Consider the following 15,427-nt stretch of genomic DNA (forward strand, 5'->3'; position numbering starts at 1 on the left):
TATTGATAGTTTTTTGCCTCATCCATTAACTGTGGTAGTGAATTCTATAATTGTACAGCTGTCCATATATGCATGTTCCTCTTACCCTCTGATCAAAGTCTCTTATATTCATGGTCCCTTATTCTTGACTGCTCAATACTTGGAAATTCTTCTCTTTGTTTTGTATAATTTTGCAAATTACTTTATATTGCCCTACAATCTAGGCTGATCAGACCAAAACACCAGTTTACAAATATGTTTTTGCATCAGTATCACGAACAAGGAAACATCTCAACACACTGTACTCCACCCTTAAATCTTTCGTTATGCAGTAAAGATAGAACATTGCTTCCAAGAGCATCTCTGATTGGAGTGCTTAGTGCGCAGTTCAGTTCCTTCTTGGGAATGTGGTACAATATGTGACTACTCTAGTTTGATTTAAAATCATTCAAGGGATGTGGGTTTCACTGGCTAGGCCTGCATTTCCTGCCCCTATGGTAATCCAGGCTTTTGAGGGTGTGGGTTCAATTCTGCTGATAAATTTCAAATATAAACATTATCACAATAATGGTGACTTAAAACCTACTGTAGTTCATTGTATAAAGTCGAGGTCCACTAATGTCCTACAGGGACCATCCTTGCATGGTCTGGCTTATATGTGTCTCCATATAATGTGACTAACTCTTAACTGACCTCTAAAATGGCTGAGCACATAATTCATTTTAAAGACAATTCAAGGAGGTTAGCAAATTCCTAGCCTTATTAGTGGTGCTGAAAGTCCATGAAAGAATAAAGAATTAAAACATTAGCCCTTCTAGTTCATTGTTCAGCATTCCCATTGTGAATGGGGGGTAGTCGTATTCAAAACAGATTTTGTAATTCAGGCCTTCAGTAGAGGTTTTGCATAAAGGAAATATTATCACTGTTAATATCTAGATTACCTTATAGCTCAGTTCTAGTGTGCTCTAATATCATTTGTTGTACGAGGCATCCTGTGATACACAATGCTGAACCAAACTGGATTAAAGTCATACACACCAGAACAAAATTGCTGGAGAAACTCAGCAGGTCTAGCAGCATCCGTGGAGGGAAAACAGATGAATAGTTCGACTCCAGTGACCTTTCTTCAGACTCAGTTCTGAAACAGTTCTTCAGAACTGTATGCGATGCTCACAGACAAAACTGAAACCAATGATCAACTTGGAACCAATGCACTGTTAGTTCCTAAACTGTAATATCTTTCAGACTATTTATACTGTCAAATAAGGTACAATCAAGGGGACATGTTATGTACACTTAACTGTTAAATTAGATTTGTTTGAGTTTTTAACTCAAAGAATCATTGGACAATGGAATGCCACAGCTTTAAACAAGGGCATTAGCTTATCCAGTTTGGCCTGATTTCGTTCTTTGCTTCAGCAACAATAAGTTAGTATTGTAACAAGCCTGATCCTGATAACAGATTTCAGTAACTTCATTGCAACTGTTGGTAATTGGATTTTTCTGTAGTTATAGAGTCATAAGATGTACAGCATGAAAACAGACCCTTCGGTCCAACTCGTCCATGCCGACCAGATATTTCAACCGAATCTAGTCCCTTTTGCCAGCACCTGACCCATATCCCTCCAAAGCCTTCCTATTCATTTACCGATCCAGATGCCTTTTAAATGTTGCAATTGTACCAGCCTCCACCATTTCCTCTGGCAGCTCATTCCATACACGTACCACCCTCTGTGTGAAAAAGTTGCCCCTTAGATCCTTTTTATATTTTTCCCCTCTCACCCTACACCTGTGCCCTCTAGTTCTGGATTCCCTGACCCCAGGGAAAATACTTTACCTGTTTACCCTATCCATGTCCCTCATGATTTTATAAACCTCTATAAGATCACCCATCAGCCTTTGACGCTCCAGGGAAAACAACACCAGCCTATTCAACCTTTTCCTACAGCTGAAATCCTCCAATTCTAGAAACATCCTTGTAAATCTTTTCTGAACCCTTTCAAGTTTCACAACATTCTTCCGGTAAGAAGGTGACCAAAATTGCATGCATTATTCCAAAAGTGGCCTAACCAATGTCCTGTATAGCTGCAACATGACCTCCCAACTTCTGTACTAATGCTCTGACCAATAAAGGAAAGCATACCAAACGTCTTCTTCAATATCTTATTTACCTGTGACTCTACTTCAAGGAGCTATGAACCTGCACTCCAAGGTTCCTTTGTTCATCAGCACTCCCTGGGACCTTACCATTATGTGTATAAGTCCTGCTAAGATTTGCTTTCCCAAAATGTAGCACCTCACACTTATCTAAATTAAACTCCACTTGCCACACCTCAGCCTATTGGCTCATCTGGTCAAGATCCTGTTGTAATCTGAGGTAATCTTCGCTGTCTACTACACCTCCAATTTTGGTGTCATCTGCAAACTTACTAACTATACCTCCTATGTTCATATCTTAATCATTTTTATAAATGACAAAAAGTAGTGGACACAGCACTGATCCATGTAGCACTCCACTGGTCACATTATCTGGTTTCTCTTTCCTTGACTGTTTTAAGTAATGCTGTGACATTTGCAACCTGAATCCAGAGAGTCTTACATCTGCCATAAGTATAAAAAACTTGTCAGTTTTGATTACCCTTGCAAATTGTTTTTTTTATTCTCTTTGGGCACCTTTTAATACTTGGTATCTTGTGTAGTTTCCCAGTCTTCGGATTTCTTTGTAACTTCGTAAGCCTTTTTCCTCAGCTTGATACTGACCCATGCCTCATTTGTTGATCATGGATTGTTTAACGATAGAAGTGGTGGCTTTCATTTTAAGAGCAAGGACCTCAACTGTATTGGATCATACAAAGCACCTCTTTGAATGCTTCCCACTGTTAGCAGGTTTACCCATTAACAATTCAACCAAGTTTACTCTAATTAATTTATTTCTCATCCAGTGGAAAGTTTATCTTATTTAAACTGAAACCTTGTATTGTGATCCTCCTACCTTCTTCGCCTCATGATGTAAAGGCCCCAAGTTGCTGCAGGAGTAAATGCAACATTTTCAGGCATTAGTTGGACACAACCCTGCATTTTTAATATTGACTTTGAGCTATATATTGCCAACTATACCAATGAATAATGTTGCTGCAAGAGAAACTGGTCAACTAGGAGTGAATGGCAAACAACTGTCTCCTTAGTCCATCATCGTGAAGTGAATGGGGCAAGGATTGAGAAGGAACATATAAATTTGAGTGGCTGAATTAATTGCCAAATCTGGTAATGAAAGAGAGGGAAAGAAAAATTGGATTGAGTGACAGAAAGGGATCAAAAAGGATAAATAAATCCTTCAATTTTAAAATAAGCACCGATTAAAGCCTTGCATCGTGTCAAACAGGCTCCTTGTATCACAGCTGTCTGGTCCTAAGTTTTATGTGTATTTGACACCGTGCGACATTTTTGTCTCATAAGGTGATGGCTTGCATCATGGCGATTGCCTTTGTGTGGCGTATACCCTAGTGTATCTCAAGAGCTCCACTCTGGGATGGTAATCCCGTCTACATTTGCTGCCAAGGAAGATTGAGCTGAGAAGGAGCCGATTCTGTTTTCTCTGGGTCCTCTTTATGGCCAGTTGAGCTCTTCATTTCGGCACATCTCTACTAATGCCCTTCCAAACAATCATCCTCCAGATGTCATGGCTGTCAGAGACTGCCTCCTGTTTTGGATTAGTGGTGCTGGAAAAGCACAGCAGTTCAGGCAGCATCCGAGGAGCAGTAAAATCGACGTTTCGGGCAAAAGCCCTTCATCAGGAATACAGGCAGAGTGCCTGAAGGTTGGAGAGATAAATGAGAGGAGGTTGGGGGCAGGGAGAAGGTAGCAAAGAGTACAATGGGTGGATGGGGGTGGGATGAAGGTGATAGGTCAGAGAGGAGGGTGGAGTGGATAGGTGGAAAGGAAGATAGGCAGGTAGGACAAGTCATGGGGACGGTGTTGAGCTGGAAGGCTGGAACTGCAGAGATGTTCCCTAAAGCGCTCTGCTAGGAGGCGTCCAGTCTCCCCAATGTAGAGGAGACCGCATCGGGAGCAACGGATACAATAAATGATATTGGTGGATGTGCAGGTAAAACTTTGATGGATGTGGAAGGCTCCTTTAGGGCCTTGGATGGAGGTGAGGGAGGAGGTGTGGGCGCAGGTTTTGCAATTCCTGCGGTGGCAGGGGAAGGTGCCAGGATGGGAGGGTAGGTTGTAGGAGGGCGTGGACCTGACCAGGTGTGTCTGCCTCCTGTTCATCAAGGTCAACATACGCTACCTTTGTATCTCCTTTTGCAGAAGTTCTTGTTTTTGAAGTATGGACTCCCAGAAGGTTGTGATTCCGGGGCTAATTCACCATACAAGAGGTATCTGCTCCGCAAATGCTGCAATATCATGCTGTTTAATACTTTCAGTGGTGAGCCAGACACAATAAGTGCTGCTTGGCCATTAGCTTCGCAACAGCAACTATTGGATTTCCATGTTTAATCAAGTTAATGCCTTGTCTGAAGATGATGTACTATTTGCACATAAGTAATAGGAAGCATCATTAGCCTGGCATTACTTTGATAGGAAATTATGGACAATGAGCACATTCAATCATATTATGTGGCTATTTAGCTCTGTAAATTTCATTTGTGTTAAGTTTTCAATGCCAAATCTGGCACTTCAGTGCTGTACTGAGGAAGTGCTGCATTATCAGAGGTACTTTATTTCAAACAATAAATTAAAATGAGGAGCTAAATGTTAAATAGTCTTGAGAAATGGCTCAAAGAAAAATTGGGCATTGTTCTAAATAGTTCATGAATAAATCAGTCACATGCTGAGGTGCATGACATTTAAAAGAAAAAATCCTCTGACATTTCCCCTTCCTGTGGGAGTGGTAGCTCACCCTGAGTTGTAGGGCTGCCTTCCCCAGCTGAAGGCTCACCTGGTGGACATCCTTGACTCTTCTATCAAGCGTGTAATCCAGACTAGAGAGCTGTTGGAGAGGAGAAAGACTGTCCGAACAGGAAGACAGGAGGGAAGCAAAAATGCTTGTTGCCTCCTCCATGCACTTGTTTTCTCTTATCATCTTCAATTTCTTCAAACTTGTATGCCATTTAGTATTTCTGTTTTCTTTTTCACGTGTCATTCCCTCTATGTCCGATCCTGTTGGACCACATGCCTATACTGGATGTGAGACTGGGCTGACCCGGTGTTCTTACGTTCCCAGAAAGAGCTGAACACGTTTGAAGGATAATGCTGAGTTTACTTACGGATATCCTAGAAATTAGTTTCATGTTTTGAGTTCTGGGTGAAGCTGTGTGGCAGGTGTGCCTTATAAGAAAGTGACTACATATGAAGTTTCAATCAATGTTCTCACTAATTTAGATATACATCTGCTAATTGATTAAAAAGTCTCATTTGCACCTTTGGGCAGCAGTGCTTCAGAATAAAAGCTGCTGATAGTTGTTTGTGACTATTCTATTATGTGTTTCACATTATAGCTTTGCAGCCAGCAATGAGGGATTTTCAACCCATGAGCCAGGCTTGAATCCACACAAGGTGTTGCAGATGAAATGATGTGTGAAAGTTGAGGGGGATTCCTCCACACTTGGTCTCATACTGCCGGCTCCGATTATTTCTGGAGTCTGATTTGATTCATTAGTACAGTTGGGTTTCACCATTTCGGGAGAAGGTGTTGCATTTCAATTCCCAGCCATATTCAGTTGCCAGAACACTGTGAGTAATTGCAGTTGGGAGTGGGGAAAAGCAAAAGAAGCTTAACAGACAGCAGAAGAGTATGCAGTCCATGTTTCTCAAAGGATGGTAGAGAATTCCATAACAAGATAGTGATAACACGTTTGAGAAGAAAGCCTATTGAGCTTAGCAAGTCACCCATTAATTCATGTCTTGCATTTTCTCTTCTCCATAGCTACGTTCGTGTCGTCAATCTTTGCCATACTGCTGAACAAGGAATGTGGGCAACAGAAATACTAAACTGTGATTTAAGACATTGCAACAGCTATCCATTGTGGTCTTCCATCAGACAAAGGCTTGTTCAAGTCTGTCCCTGAGTGCAAATGATGCTTAAATGGATGCTAATTGTCTGTTACTGATCTTTCATTGAACCTTTCTTCTCATCACCAGGGCTGATGCACACTGAAGATGAAGAGGAGCCTCTTTTCTTGTGCATTATTCTGTTATGTCACTGTAAGTATCTGCTTTGACAAACAAATGTTTCAGCATTGACCATTTCTATTTGATGCACTGGTTGGGCAAATACACAAGTTCAGCCTTTGGCTGAAGGCGAATCAGCTCATCAGGATTACCATTATGATGCATTCTCAACTCAGATTATATTGAGAACATTTGAATTTGTTTTAGTTCTGTGAAAATGTAGATGTATAGTTGAAAGATTTGGAGTGTACAACATAAAAGAAATGTTGAGAAGAATAGTTTTGTGTATCTTACCATTTGATAATGTGGAGGTGCTGGTGTTGAACTGAGATGGACTAGGTCAAAAGTCACATGACTCCAGGTTATAGTCCAACAGGTTTATTTGATTTGGAGGTGCTGGTGTTGGACTGGGGTGCACAAAGTTGAAAATCACACAAACTGTTGGACTATAACCTGGTGTTGTGTGGTTTATTTGAAATCACAAGCTTTTGGAGGGCTGCCCCTTTGGCAGGTGAAGTGAAGAAAGAACCCAGGCATGGGCTTTACAATCAAAGAGATAAAAAGATCATACAGATGGTGAGTGGAGTGTCAACAGGACAAATAATAGGTCTCTTCAGGTAATCAAGAATGTCAAATGATATGAGTAAAGTGTCAACAGCTGAACAGTAAGTGAAAGGATACCTATAATCTGATTAATTGAGGCGGAGAGGTATTTACAAAAAATTGAAAATAAAGTGGTGCTGGAGACAAACTAAATGACCTGAATAACATGCTAGGTGTAAGATTTGCATGCCAAGGATATAACCATAGTAACAAGTAAACCAAAGCTATACAAACTAATTAAGGTAGAGAAATCCTAAGTTATCAAAGTGATGGTCAAGACAGGGCAGTAAGGAAGATTTTACAGTGTGGTGGGGTCACATGTAGCACGGAATGAACCCAAGATAACGGTTTAAGCCGTCTTCATGGGTACAACACTTGGCTTTCAGTTTCTGCTCAGCAGTTCTGTGTTGTTGTGTATCTCAAAGGCCGCATTGGAGGACACTTACCCAAAGATTGGAGGCTGAATGTCCTTGACCACTGAAGTGTTTCCCGACTGGGAGGGGGAACATTCCTGTCTAGCAATTGTTGCGCTGTGTTCATTCATCCATTGTCATAGCATCTGCTTGGTCTCGTCAATATATCATGCCTCGGTGCATCCTTGCCTGCAGCGTATGAGGGAGACAACATTGACCAAGTCACATGAGTATCTGTTGCATATGTAGTGGGTGTTGTTCCCAAGTGTGATGGTAGTATTCATGTCAATGATCTGGCATGTCTTACAGAGGTTGTCATGGCAGGGTCATGTGGTGTTGTTGTCGATGTTGGCCTGTAGGCTGGGTAGTTTTCTGTGAACAATGGTCTGTTTAAGGTTTGACAGTTGTTTGAAGGCAAGAAGTGGTGGTGTCGGGATGGTCTTGGCAAGATGTTTTTCGTCATCGATGACGTGTTGCAGGCTGTAAAGAATGTGGGGTAGTTTCTCCTCTCTGGGGAAGTACTGGACAATGAAGGGAATTCTATCAGTCATATCCTGAGGTAAAAACAATGACTGCAGATGCTGGAAACCAGATTTGGATTAGTGGTGCTGGAAGAGCACAGCAATTCAGGCAGCATCAACAGCCGAAGAGCAGTAAAATCGACGTTTCGGGCAAAAGCCCTTCATCAGGAATACAGGCAGAGAGCCTGAAGCATGGAGAGATAAGTGAGAGGAGGGTGGGGGTGGGGAGAAAGTAGCATAGAGTACAATAGGTGAGTGAGGGAGGGGATGAAGGTGATAGGTCGGGGGGGGGGGGGGGAGGGTGGATTGGGAAGGGGAAATGAGGAAACTGTTGAAGTCCACATTGAAGGCCTGGGGTTGAAGTGTTCCGAGGCGGAAGATGAGGCGTTCTTCCTCCAGGCGTCTGGTGGTGAGGGAGCGGCGGTGAAGGAGGCCCATGACGCCTACCCTCATCTCACTTATCTCTCCACACTTCAGGCTCTGCCTGTATTCCTGATGAAGGAATTTTGCCCGAAACGCCGGTCATATCCTGAGTCTGTCTCTTGAGGAGGTCATTGCAGTTTTTTGATGTGGCTCATCAAACTGGCAATCAATGAGTTGAGCACTGTATCCTGTTCTTATGAGGGCATCTTTCAGCATCTTTAGGTATCCGTCATGTTCCTCCTCATCGGAGCAGATCCTGTGTATGCCCTGGGCTTGTCTATAGGGGATGGCTTCTTTAAGGGTGGAAGCTAGAAAAGTGCGGCATCGTAAAGTGATCCGTGGGCTTCCGGTAGAGTGAGGTACTGAGGTGTCCATCCTTGATGGAGATGTATGTGTCCAAGAATGAGACTGATTCTGAAGAGTAGTTCTGTACTCACAAAGACAGCCTCAACTGTGATCTTGGCTTCATAGCACGCTACATGTGACCCCACCACGCTGTTCTATAAAATCTTCCTTACTGCCCTGTTTTGACACCATCACCTTGATAATTTATGATTTCTTTACCTTAATTAGTTTATGCAGTTTTGGATTACTTGTTACTTTGGTTAGTCCCTTGGCATGCGGCTCTTACACCTGGCATGGTATTCCAGTCATTGGGTTTTCTCCAGCACCACCTTATTTTAAATTTTTTGTAATTATCTCTCTGCCTCAGTTAAGCAGATTATAGGAGGAGCAGTACCGCTCCTCAGATGCTGCCTGAACTGCTGTGCTCTTCCAGCACCACTAATCCAGAATCTAGTTTCCAGTATCTGCAGTCATTGTTTTTACCTAAGCAGATTATAGGTCATCCTTTCACTTACTATTCAGCTGTTGACACTTTACTTACACTGTCTAGCACTCTTGATCACCTGCAGAGACTTATTATTTGGTAGGTCGACACTCCACTCACACCATCTGCATGATCTTTTGATCTCTCTGATTGTAAAGTCTATGCCTGGCTGTTAGCTTCACTTCAGCTGACGAAGGAGCAGTGTTCCAAAAGGTTGTGATTTTAAAATAAACACGTTGGACTATAACCTGGTGTCATATGACATTTGCTGGAAATGTGTTGCTGGAAAAGCGCAGCAGGTCAGGCAGCATCCAGGGAACAGGAGAATCGCTTCTTCAGGAAGGGCTTATGCCCGAAACGTCGATTCTCCTGTTCCCTGGATGCTGCCTGACCTGCTGCGCTTTTCCAGCAACACATTTCCAGCTCTGATCTCCAGCATCTGCAGACCTCACTTTTTCCCGTCATATGACATTCGACCTTACCATTCCATCCATAGACTTCTCGGGTGTGTGAAGTGCTTCCATACTTAGAGAAAAATGGTTTAAAATCTTCTCTTTTTTTTGGTTATACTTCCAATGGAAGAAATTGTGTTTTGCAGTATGAGACATAATTATGGGAAGATGACATTGTTTTAGAAATGCACAGACATTTTGCAAGTAAAGGAAGCTCGAAAGAATCCCTTTGTCATCGAGGTTACATTTGGCTTGGGTTGCATGCCAGATCTGTAATGAACTCAAATGAATTCTAAACCCTGTTGTCACCTTGTTGAATTTACAATATACCTTATGTGTAGTAAACCAACTTCTGGCATTTGTGCAAAAGATGACACTGAGGCAAAGAGCAGAGGGTAGGATTAACAGTGGTCAAAAGCTGATCAGATAAGTAGGCTTCAGATAGCATCAGAGGAGAGAGAGTTAGATTGATTAAGAATGTCAGAGACCTGTAGTCACTGTTGCTAATGGCAGTGTAAAGGAGTTTTTGAGTTCACAAGAGGTCAGCACTCGAGAAACATTGTGTTCTCAGGGAAGATTTTGGGGGCTCTGTAATGTTGAAGGAGTTTCTGGATTTATGGAAGGGAGACAATAGAGGGATTTGAACACCTAGGGAAGAATTGTAAGCTTTGGGCATTGCTGAACTAGGGGATTGTGGAGGACATTGGGCATTGAGAGAATGGGACTTGATGCAAGTCAGAATACAGGTAACAAGAGTTTTGGATGAGCAAACAGTTATTCGTTCAGCAGTCTTGCTGAAAGTACAATAGAGGAACAGCTTGGATTCAGAGACAGTGAAAGTTGGATTGTTGCCTTTTAACCTGACCAAAGTTCGATGGGGAAGGAGATCCAGGGTGAAATTTTCATTTTTGCTTTGCACTATTAATTTTGCTTCATGAACACAGGAGTATTAATTTAAAAAAGGCTTCATTTCCAATTTCAGACTTGAGGTAGAAACGCTAACTGTTGATTATTTACAAGTCTGCTACCCTGAATGCATCAATAATGCATCTCTATATTCACAACCATATTTTCCTTAAAATTATCAACTGGATAAATGTAAATAAATTGTATGCACATGTCAAATAGCTGCTATGATGTTTTGTGAGGGACATTTTAAGAAAAGCCATTATAACCATGGACCAGTGAATTCCAGAAAATTATTTAGTTAGGCCTGTTCTACTTGGATATGAGGTATAGTGTTTCTGATACCCTACACCATGCCCAGGCAGGAGGAGAGGTTGAGAAGGAGAGATCTCCATGATAACCTCAGCTGATGCAGGAACTGAACCATACTGCTGGTGGTAACTCTGCACTGCAAACCAGCTGTCCCGCCAACTGAGCGCTAGGAACAATGAAAAAAGTCTAATAGAGAAAATAGATCACTCCTTTAGTGGACTTCACAGTAATAATAAGTCAGAAACATAGTTTAATCAGCATCGTTGTATTCAAATTATTTGGGCAGTTATTTATTGAAACTCTGCTGAGGAACCTGTGTTTATTAAGTGAGTAACTGATGCAATGAATTGTTTATTGCATTAAATTCTTCCATTATGAGGCAACATTCAAAGGATAGGATAACACCAGCCAAAGCAGGAGTGGAGTAATCACACAGATTTGTTGCAATCCCCTTCACATTTCTTGCAGTTGCTTTATTCCAATGAGGCGGAAGCAACAACAGTTGTCATGATAAAAGTAGAGTTGTACAAAGGTTATGTTCCTGGACCTGAGCCCATCTGGAAGGGATGTTATGAATATCATAAGCATAGACAAAATTGAAGCTGTCAATTTTCTATTCCATTTGCAATATGCAAATGATTGGCTGATAAACGTATTTTTTGTAAAAGGGATGTACTCCAGCATTTCTGGTTTTCTGAAAATTGGGTGAAAGTGGACTTGAGCTATTTGCCTGGTTGTTTACTGGACAGTCTGGCTACAGATGGTTTGTCCAGTATTTGATATCCAATTTGAATCAGATATTGTCCAGCATTTTTGACTTGAGAGTTTCTGCCCATTCTTCCTTTGCCTACTTCCTTCCAAACCATACTAACATTTACATTCTTGATCTATCCTGATAATATCCTGATAACACGCTGGATATATTCAAACTTTATTGTGCTTCATAACTAATAATTGCATAAAACTTCTCATATAATCTACTTTACCCTAGTGTGTGGCTGAATAGTTGCTTCCATACTCGCAAATGTTAGTCTCTGGCCATAGTCATTATTTGTTCATTCACAACCAAGGCTGGAAGAGTCCACTGTAGCTTCAGACCCACTACTCCATGGGTCACAACATAACATCGGTATATTTTTTTCCAGTTATCAAGATGACCAATTAAATACCTCATCTATATCCCCTTTAGACATCAAGATCCATCAACCAGATATTTTTAAATAAACACAATCCTTGCTTTAGTACTAAAACAAAACTGAATTAACATGCAATAATTGATTAATGTATTCAGTCAGTAACACAGCAGTATGAATGTTTATCCTCCAAGACATCTCCAAAACAGTCTCTCCCTCTTTCGCTCTCTATTTTTCTCTCCCCTCCTCACTCTCTCCAGAAGAATAAGGAAAAAGTGGACTTCTCTGCAAAAATTGGTTTTCTGGAAAGGAAACATGTTTTGGCCAATTGGTTATGTTTGAATGCAAAAAGGACAAGGCATGGAACATTCCAGAGTCTATTGCTTCGATGTCTTGCTGACGTGGTCAAGTCAGCAATTGTGCACTGTTGTCTCTGGATCTAGGAAATACAGCTTACTCAGGATATGCAATCTTGAAATGTTCTTTCAATCACTTTTGTAAAGGAAGAACCAGATTTCATCCCGAACTGAAGTAGAAGGTTTTCTTTTCAGAAATGGGAGAGATCAGATGGGGAGCTTGTTCTGAGCAGGATTCCCTCCAACTTGCTCAACTAGATGAAATAATAACCTCTCCAAGGCAGTCACTATTGATGACAGCCCCGGGAGGGTCTGCAATAAGACAGATAGTTATCAACAGTGATGCAATTTCTAGAAAGCCTTGTTAAAAATACCCGCTAATGCCCACAATGAGCTTTCAATGATTCTTTTTTAAAAACTCAGAGATATATTCACAAAACTGGAAATACATTCCATTTATGGTTGATACAACACTTCATTGGTTCATGCTCCAGCTTAGATTTTCCAATTGACATAGTTTTAACAATTGGAGAGATCACATTTAAAATAATTGGATTCCCAGGGGTTGAACAGATGATAGTTAGAAATGCTAAATCTTATTCTGTCTCTATATTGGGAAACGAGAGGAGAGAGAGGAAATTCATATTTCTGCACATGAAGGGTTAATGAAACAATAGTCAGCTGCTTGGCAGAAGATGACAATATAATTCCATCGCCAACTTGCTGAGCCATTCTGTAAGTGCTGCTAGGGATAAGTAGATTGAGTGATTGTGTCACTAATATTGTGCCTGTACTCTCATAGCTGCTGAACTGGAAAAGTGCAGTGATGCTCGAGTGCAGCGAACAGGAATTTGAAGACAATGGTCAATGTGTCCCCTGTCTTCACTGTCCTCCAGGACATGAGCCTGACCAGGTAAAATGAATACAATCTTTCTTCCGTGCCTGTAACATTTAGATCAATTTGAAGACTTTGAATTACCTATGCTTTATTTAAACCATGTCAGCCAGGACTCTATTGTTCGCACTCGCGCCTCAACATTGGAAGGTTGTACATTCAAGTCCATCCCAGGAGGCTTCCTTTTTGAATGGAATGTTACACTGAGGCTCTCTCTGCTCTGAAAAGGGACTCCATGCCTCTATTTTGAAGTTGTGCAAGGGAGATCTCCCAGGCATTCTACCAATATTTCTGTCTCAGTTAACATCACCAAAAGCAAATTATCTGGTCACCATTACAGTTCAGTTTGACAGAATTGTCTGTTGTCCTTCAAAAACCCTTCATTGGCTGTAGAGTGCTTTGAGACATTTGGTGGCAGTGAAAAGCGCTAGATGAATGCAACCTCTTTTTTTCTTTCTACAGTGTATGTCTTTACAATGCCAGTAATAGCTGACCATAAAATCTTTGGGAATTAAAGGTGTCAATTTTAGTGTGAGTGCAACAGAAGTCAGTCTTGTTGGGTAAAATGCAGTGGTTTAGTTACTGATCCTTAGGTCATCAACAGTCCATCCATATTTCTGAGCAGGCCACATAGATAACCACCCAAATCTGGTCGGGTCCTCATTTGCCTGCATGGGTAGAATTTAATGGCTGCCAGCTGAGGGAGCCCTGTTGGGATTAAATCCAAAACTGGGAGGTTGCTGGCATTTATAACTCCACAGAGGCAATTCCCCACCTGATTGGTAAAGGGTGGGCTTCTCGATTTTGAATGCTACCGGGAGTAGTGGCTTCTGCTGTGGGGTCTAGTCGAGCAATCATCGCTACAGTTCAAGGACAGGTGAATGGGTTGGGATTTCCAGAGACAGTTGGAGGCCACAATGAGGGCAGGGTAGAAGAGAGAGCTTTTTGTCTCCAAGGGCAGAGGGGTACCTTCCTGAGGGTCTTTTATTTTCTCCAGTGTATCCACCATTGGTCATTGGACTTGGATTGCTTGAGAAGGAGCTGCCTTCTTTAATCACTGCATTCCTTGCCATTCACGTGCATGCACAGAGCTGTTAGAGAGGGAGTTCCAGGAGTATTACCCAGTGACTTTGAAGGAAAGGCAATACATTTCCAAGTCAGGACAGTTGAGTGACCTAAAGGGGAATTTGCAGATGGTGGTGTTCCCATGTACCTTCTACCTTTGTCCTTTTCAGATGGTAATAGTCATGTGTTTATAAGGTGCTGTTGAAGGAGTCTTGCTGAGTTGCTGCAGTGTATCTTATAAATGTTACATACCACTGCTGTTGCTGGTGGAGAGTGCGAACGTTGTAGTGTTAGGTGGGCTGTTTGCACTTAGCTGCACCAGTCCAGGAAAGTGGAGAGTATTCTATCACACTCCTGACTTGTGCCTTGTAGATGATGGACATGCTTTAGGGAGTCAAGGAGGTAAGTTACTCACTACAGGATTCCTAACCTCTGACCTGTTCTTGTAATCATAGTATTTATATGGCTAGTCTAGTTCAGTTTCTGGTCAATGGTAGCCCTCAAGATGTTGATAGTAATTACTGAAAATACAGTAAAGGTTTAATTGGCCCTTTAATTTATAATCATCATTATCAAACCTTCATCTTACTGATGTTATTGTGAGCAAAGGCAGCTGCGTTTGGACTGTTTATTAGGGAAGGATAACTACTTTTTACTGTAATAAATGTAATCTCTGTTCTTTAGGAATGTGGTTACGGAAAAGGCATCAAAATGAGCTGTAGAAGCTGTTTGCTGTTCACCTTTTCAATGACCTATGGCTCTGGGTCTTGCAAGCCTCACACAGACTGTGCCAATTTGAAGAGGAGTTATGTCCATCTGGGGACAGCAACTGAAGATGCTTTGTGTGGGCACTGTTTGCCAGGGTAATTACTTCTCGACAATTGTACAGCATGCCTAACTGTTCAGAGATGTGGGTTTAGAGCTTAAAAATGTGTTGCTGGAAAAGCGCAGCAGGTCAGGCAGCATCAAAGGAACAGGAGAATTGACGTTTCGGGCATAAGCCTTTCTTCAGGAATGAGGAGGGTGTGCCAAGCAGGCTAACAATCCCTCTACACCTCCATCCGCCATGACCAGGGCCTCCACGCCCTCCGTTTTTTCCTCTCCAGACGTTCCCAACAGTACCCCTCCACCGACACTCTCATTCGTTTGGCCGAACTGGTCCTCACCCTTAACAATCTCTCCTTTGAATCCTCCCACTTCCTCCAGACCAAAGGGGTAGCCATGGGCACACATATGGGCCCCAGCTATGCCTGTCTCTTGGTTGGCTACGTAGAACAGTTGATCTTCCGTAATTACACCAGCACCACTCCCCACCTCTTCCTCCGCTACATTGATGACTGCATTGGCGCCACCTCATGCTCCC

The 15,427-nt window shown here is 41.9% G+C and overlaps 1 protein-coding gene across 3 annotated transcripts in view; it reads left to right on the plus strand.

Annotated features, from left to right (window-relative positions):
- Positions 1–15,427, plus strand: part of relt (RELT TNF receptor) — a 71,209-nt gene that overhangs the window by 5,418 nt on the left and 50,364 nt on the right. For all 3 annotated transcript variants that reach the window (XM_043692182.1, XM_043692180.1, XM_043692183.1), the window contains 3 exons: positions 6,127–6,189; positions 12,907–13,017; positions 14,749–14,927. In XM_043692182.1, coding sequence (XP_043548117.1) covers positions 6,145–6,189; positions 12,907–13,017; positions 14,749–14,927 — 335 coding nt within the window. In that variant the 5' untranslated portion in view covers positions 6,127–6,144. The remainder of the gene's footprint in view (positions 1–6,126; positions 6,190–12,906; positions 13,018–14,748; positions 14,928–15,427) is intronic.

This window comes from Chiloscyllium plagiosum, chromosome 6, assembly GCF_004010195.1.
Source record: "Chiloscyllium plagiosum isolate BGI_BamShark_2017 chromosome 6, ASM401019v2, whole genome shotgun sequence".
NCBI classification, from domain to species: domain Eukaryota; kingdom Metazoa; phylum Chordata; class Chondrichthyes; order Orectolobiformes; family Hemiscylliidae; genus Chiloscyllium; species Chiloscyllium plagiosum.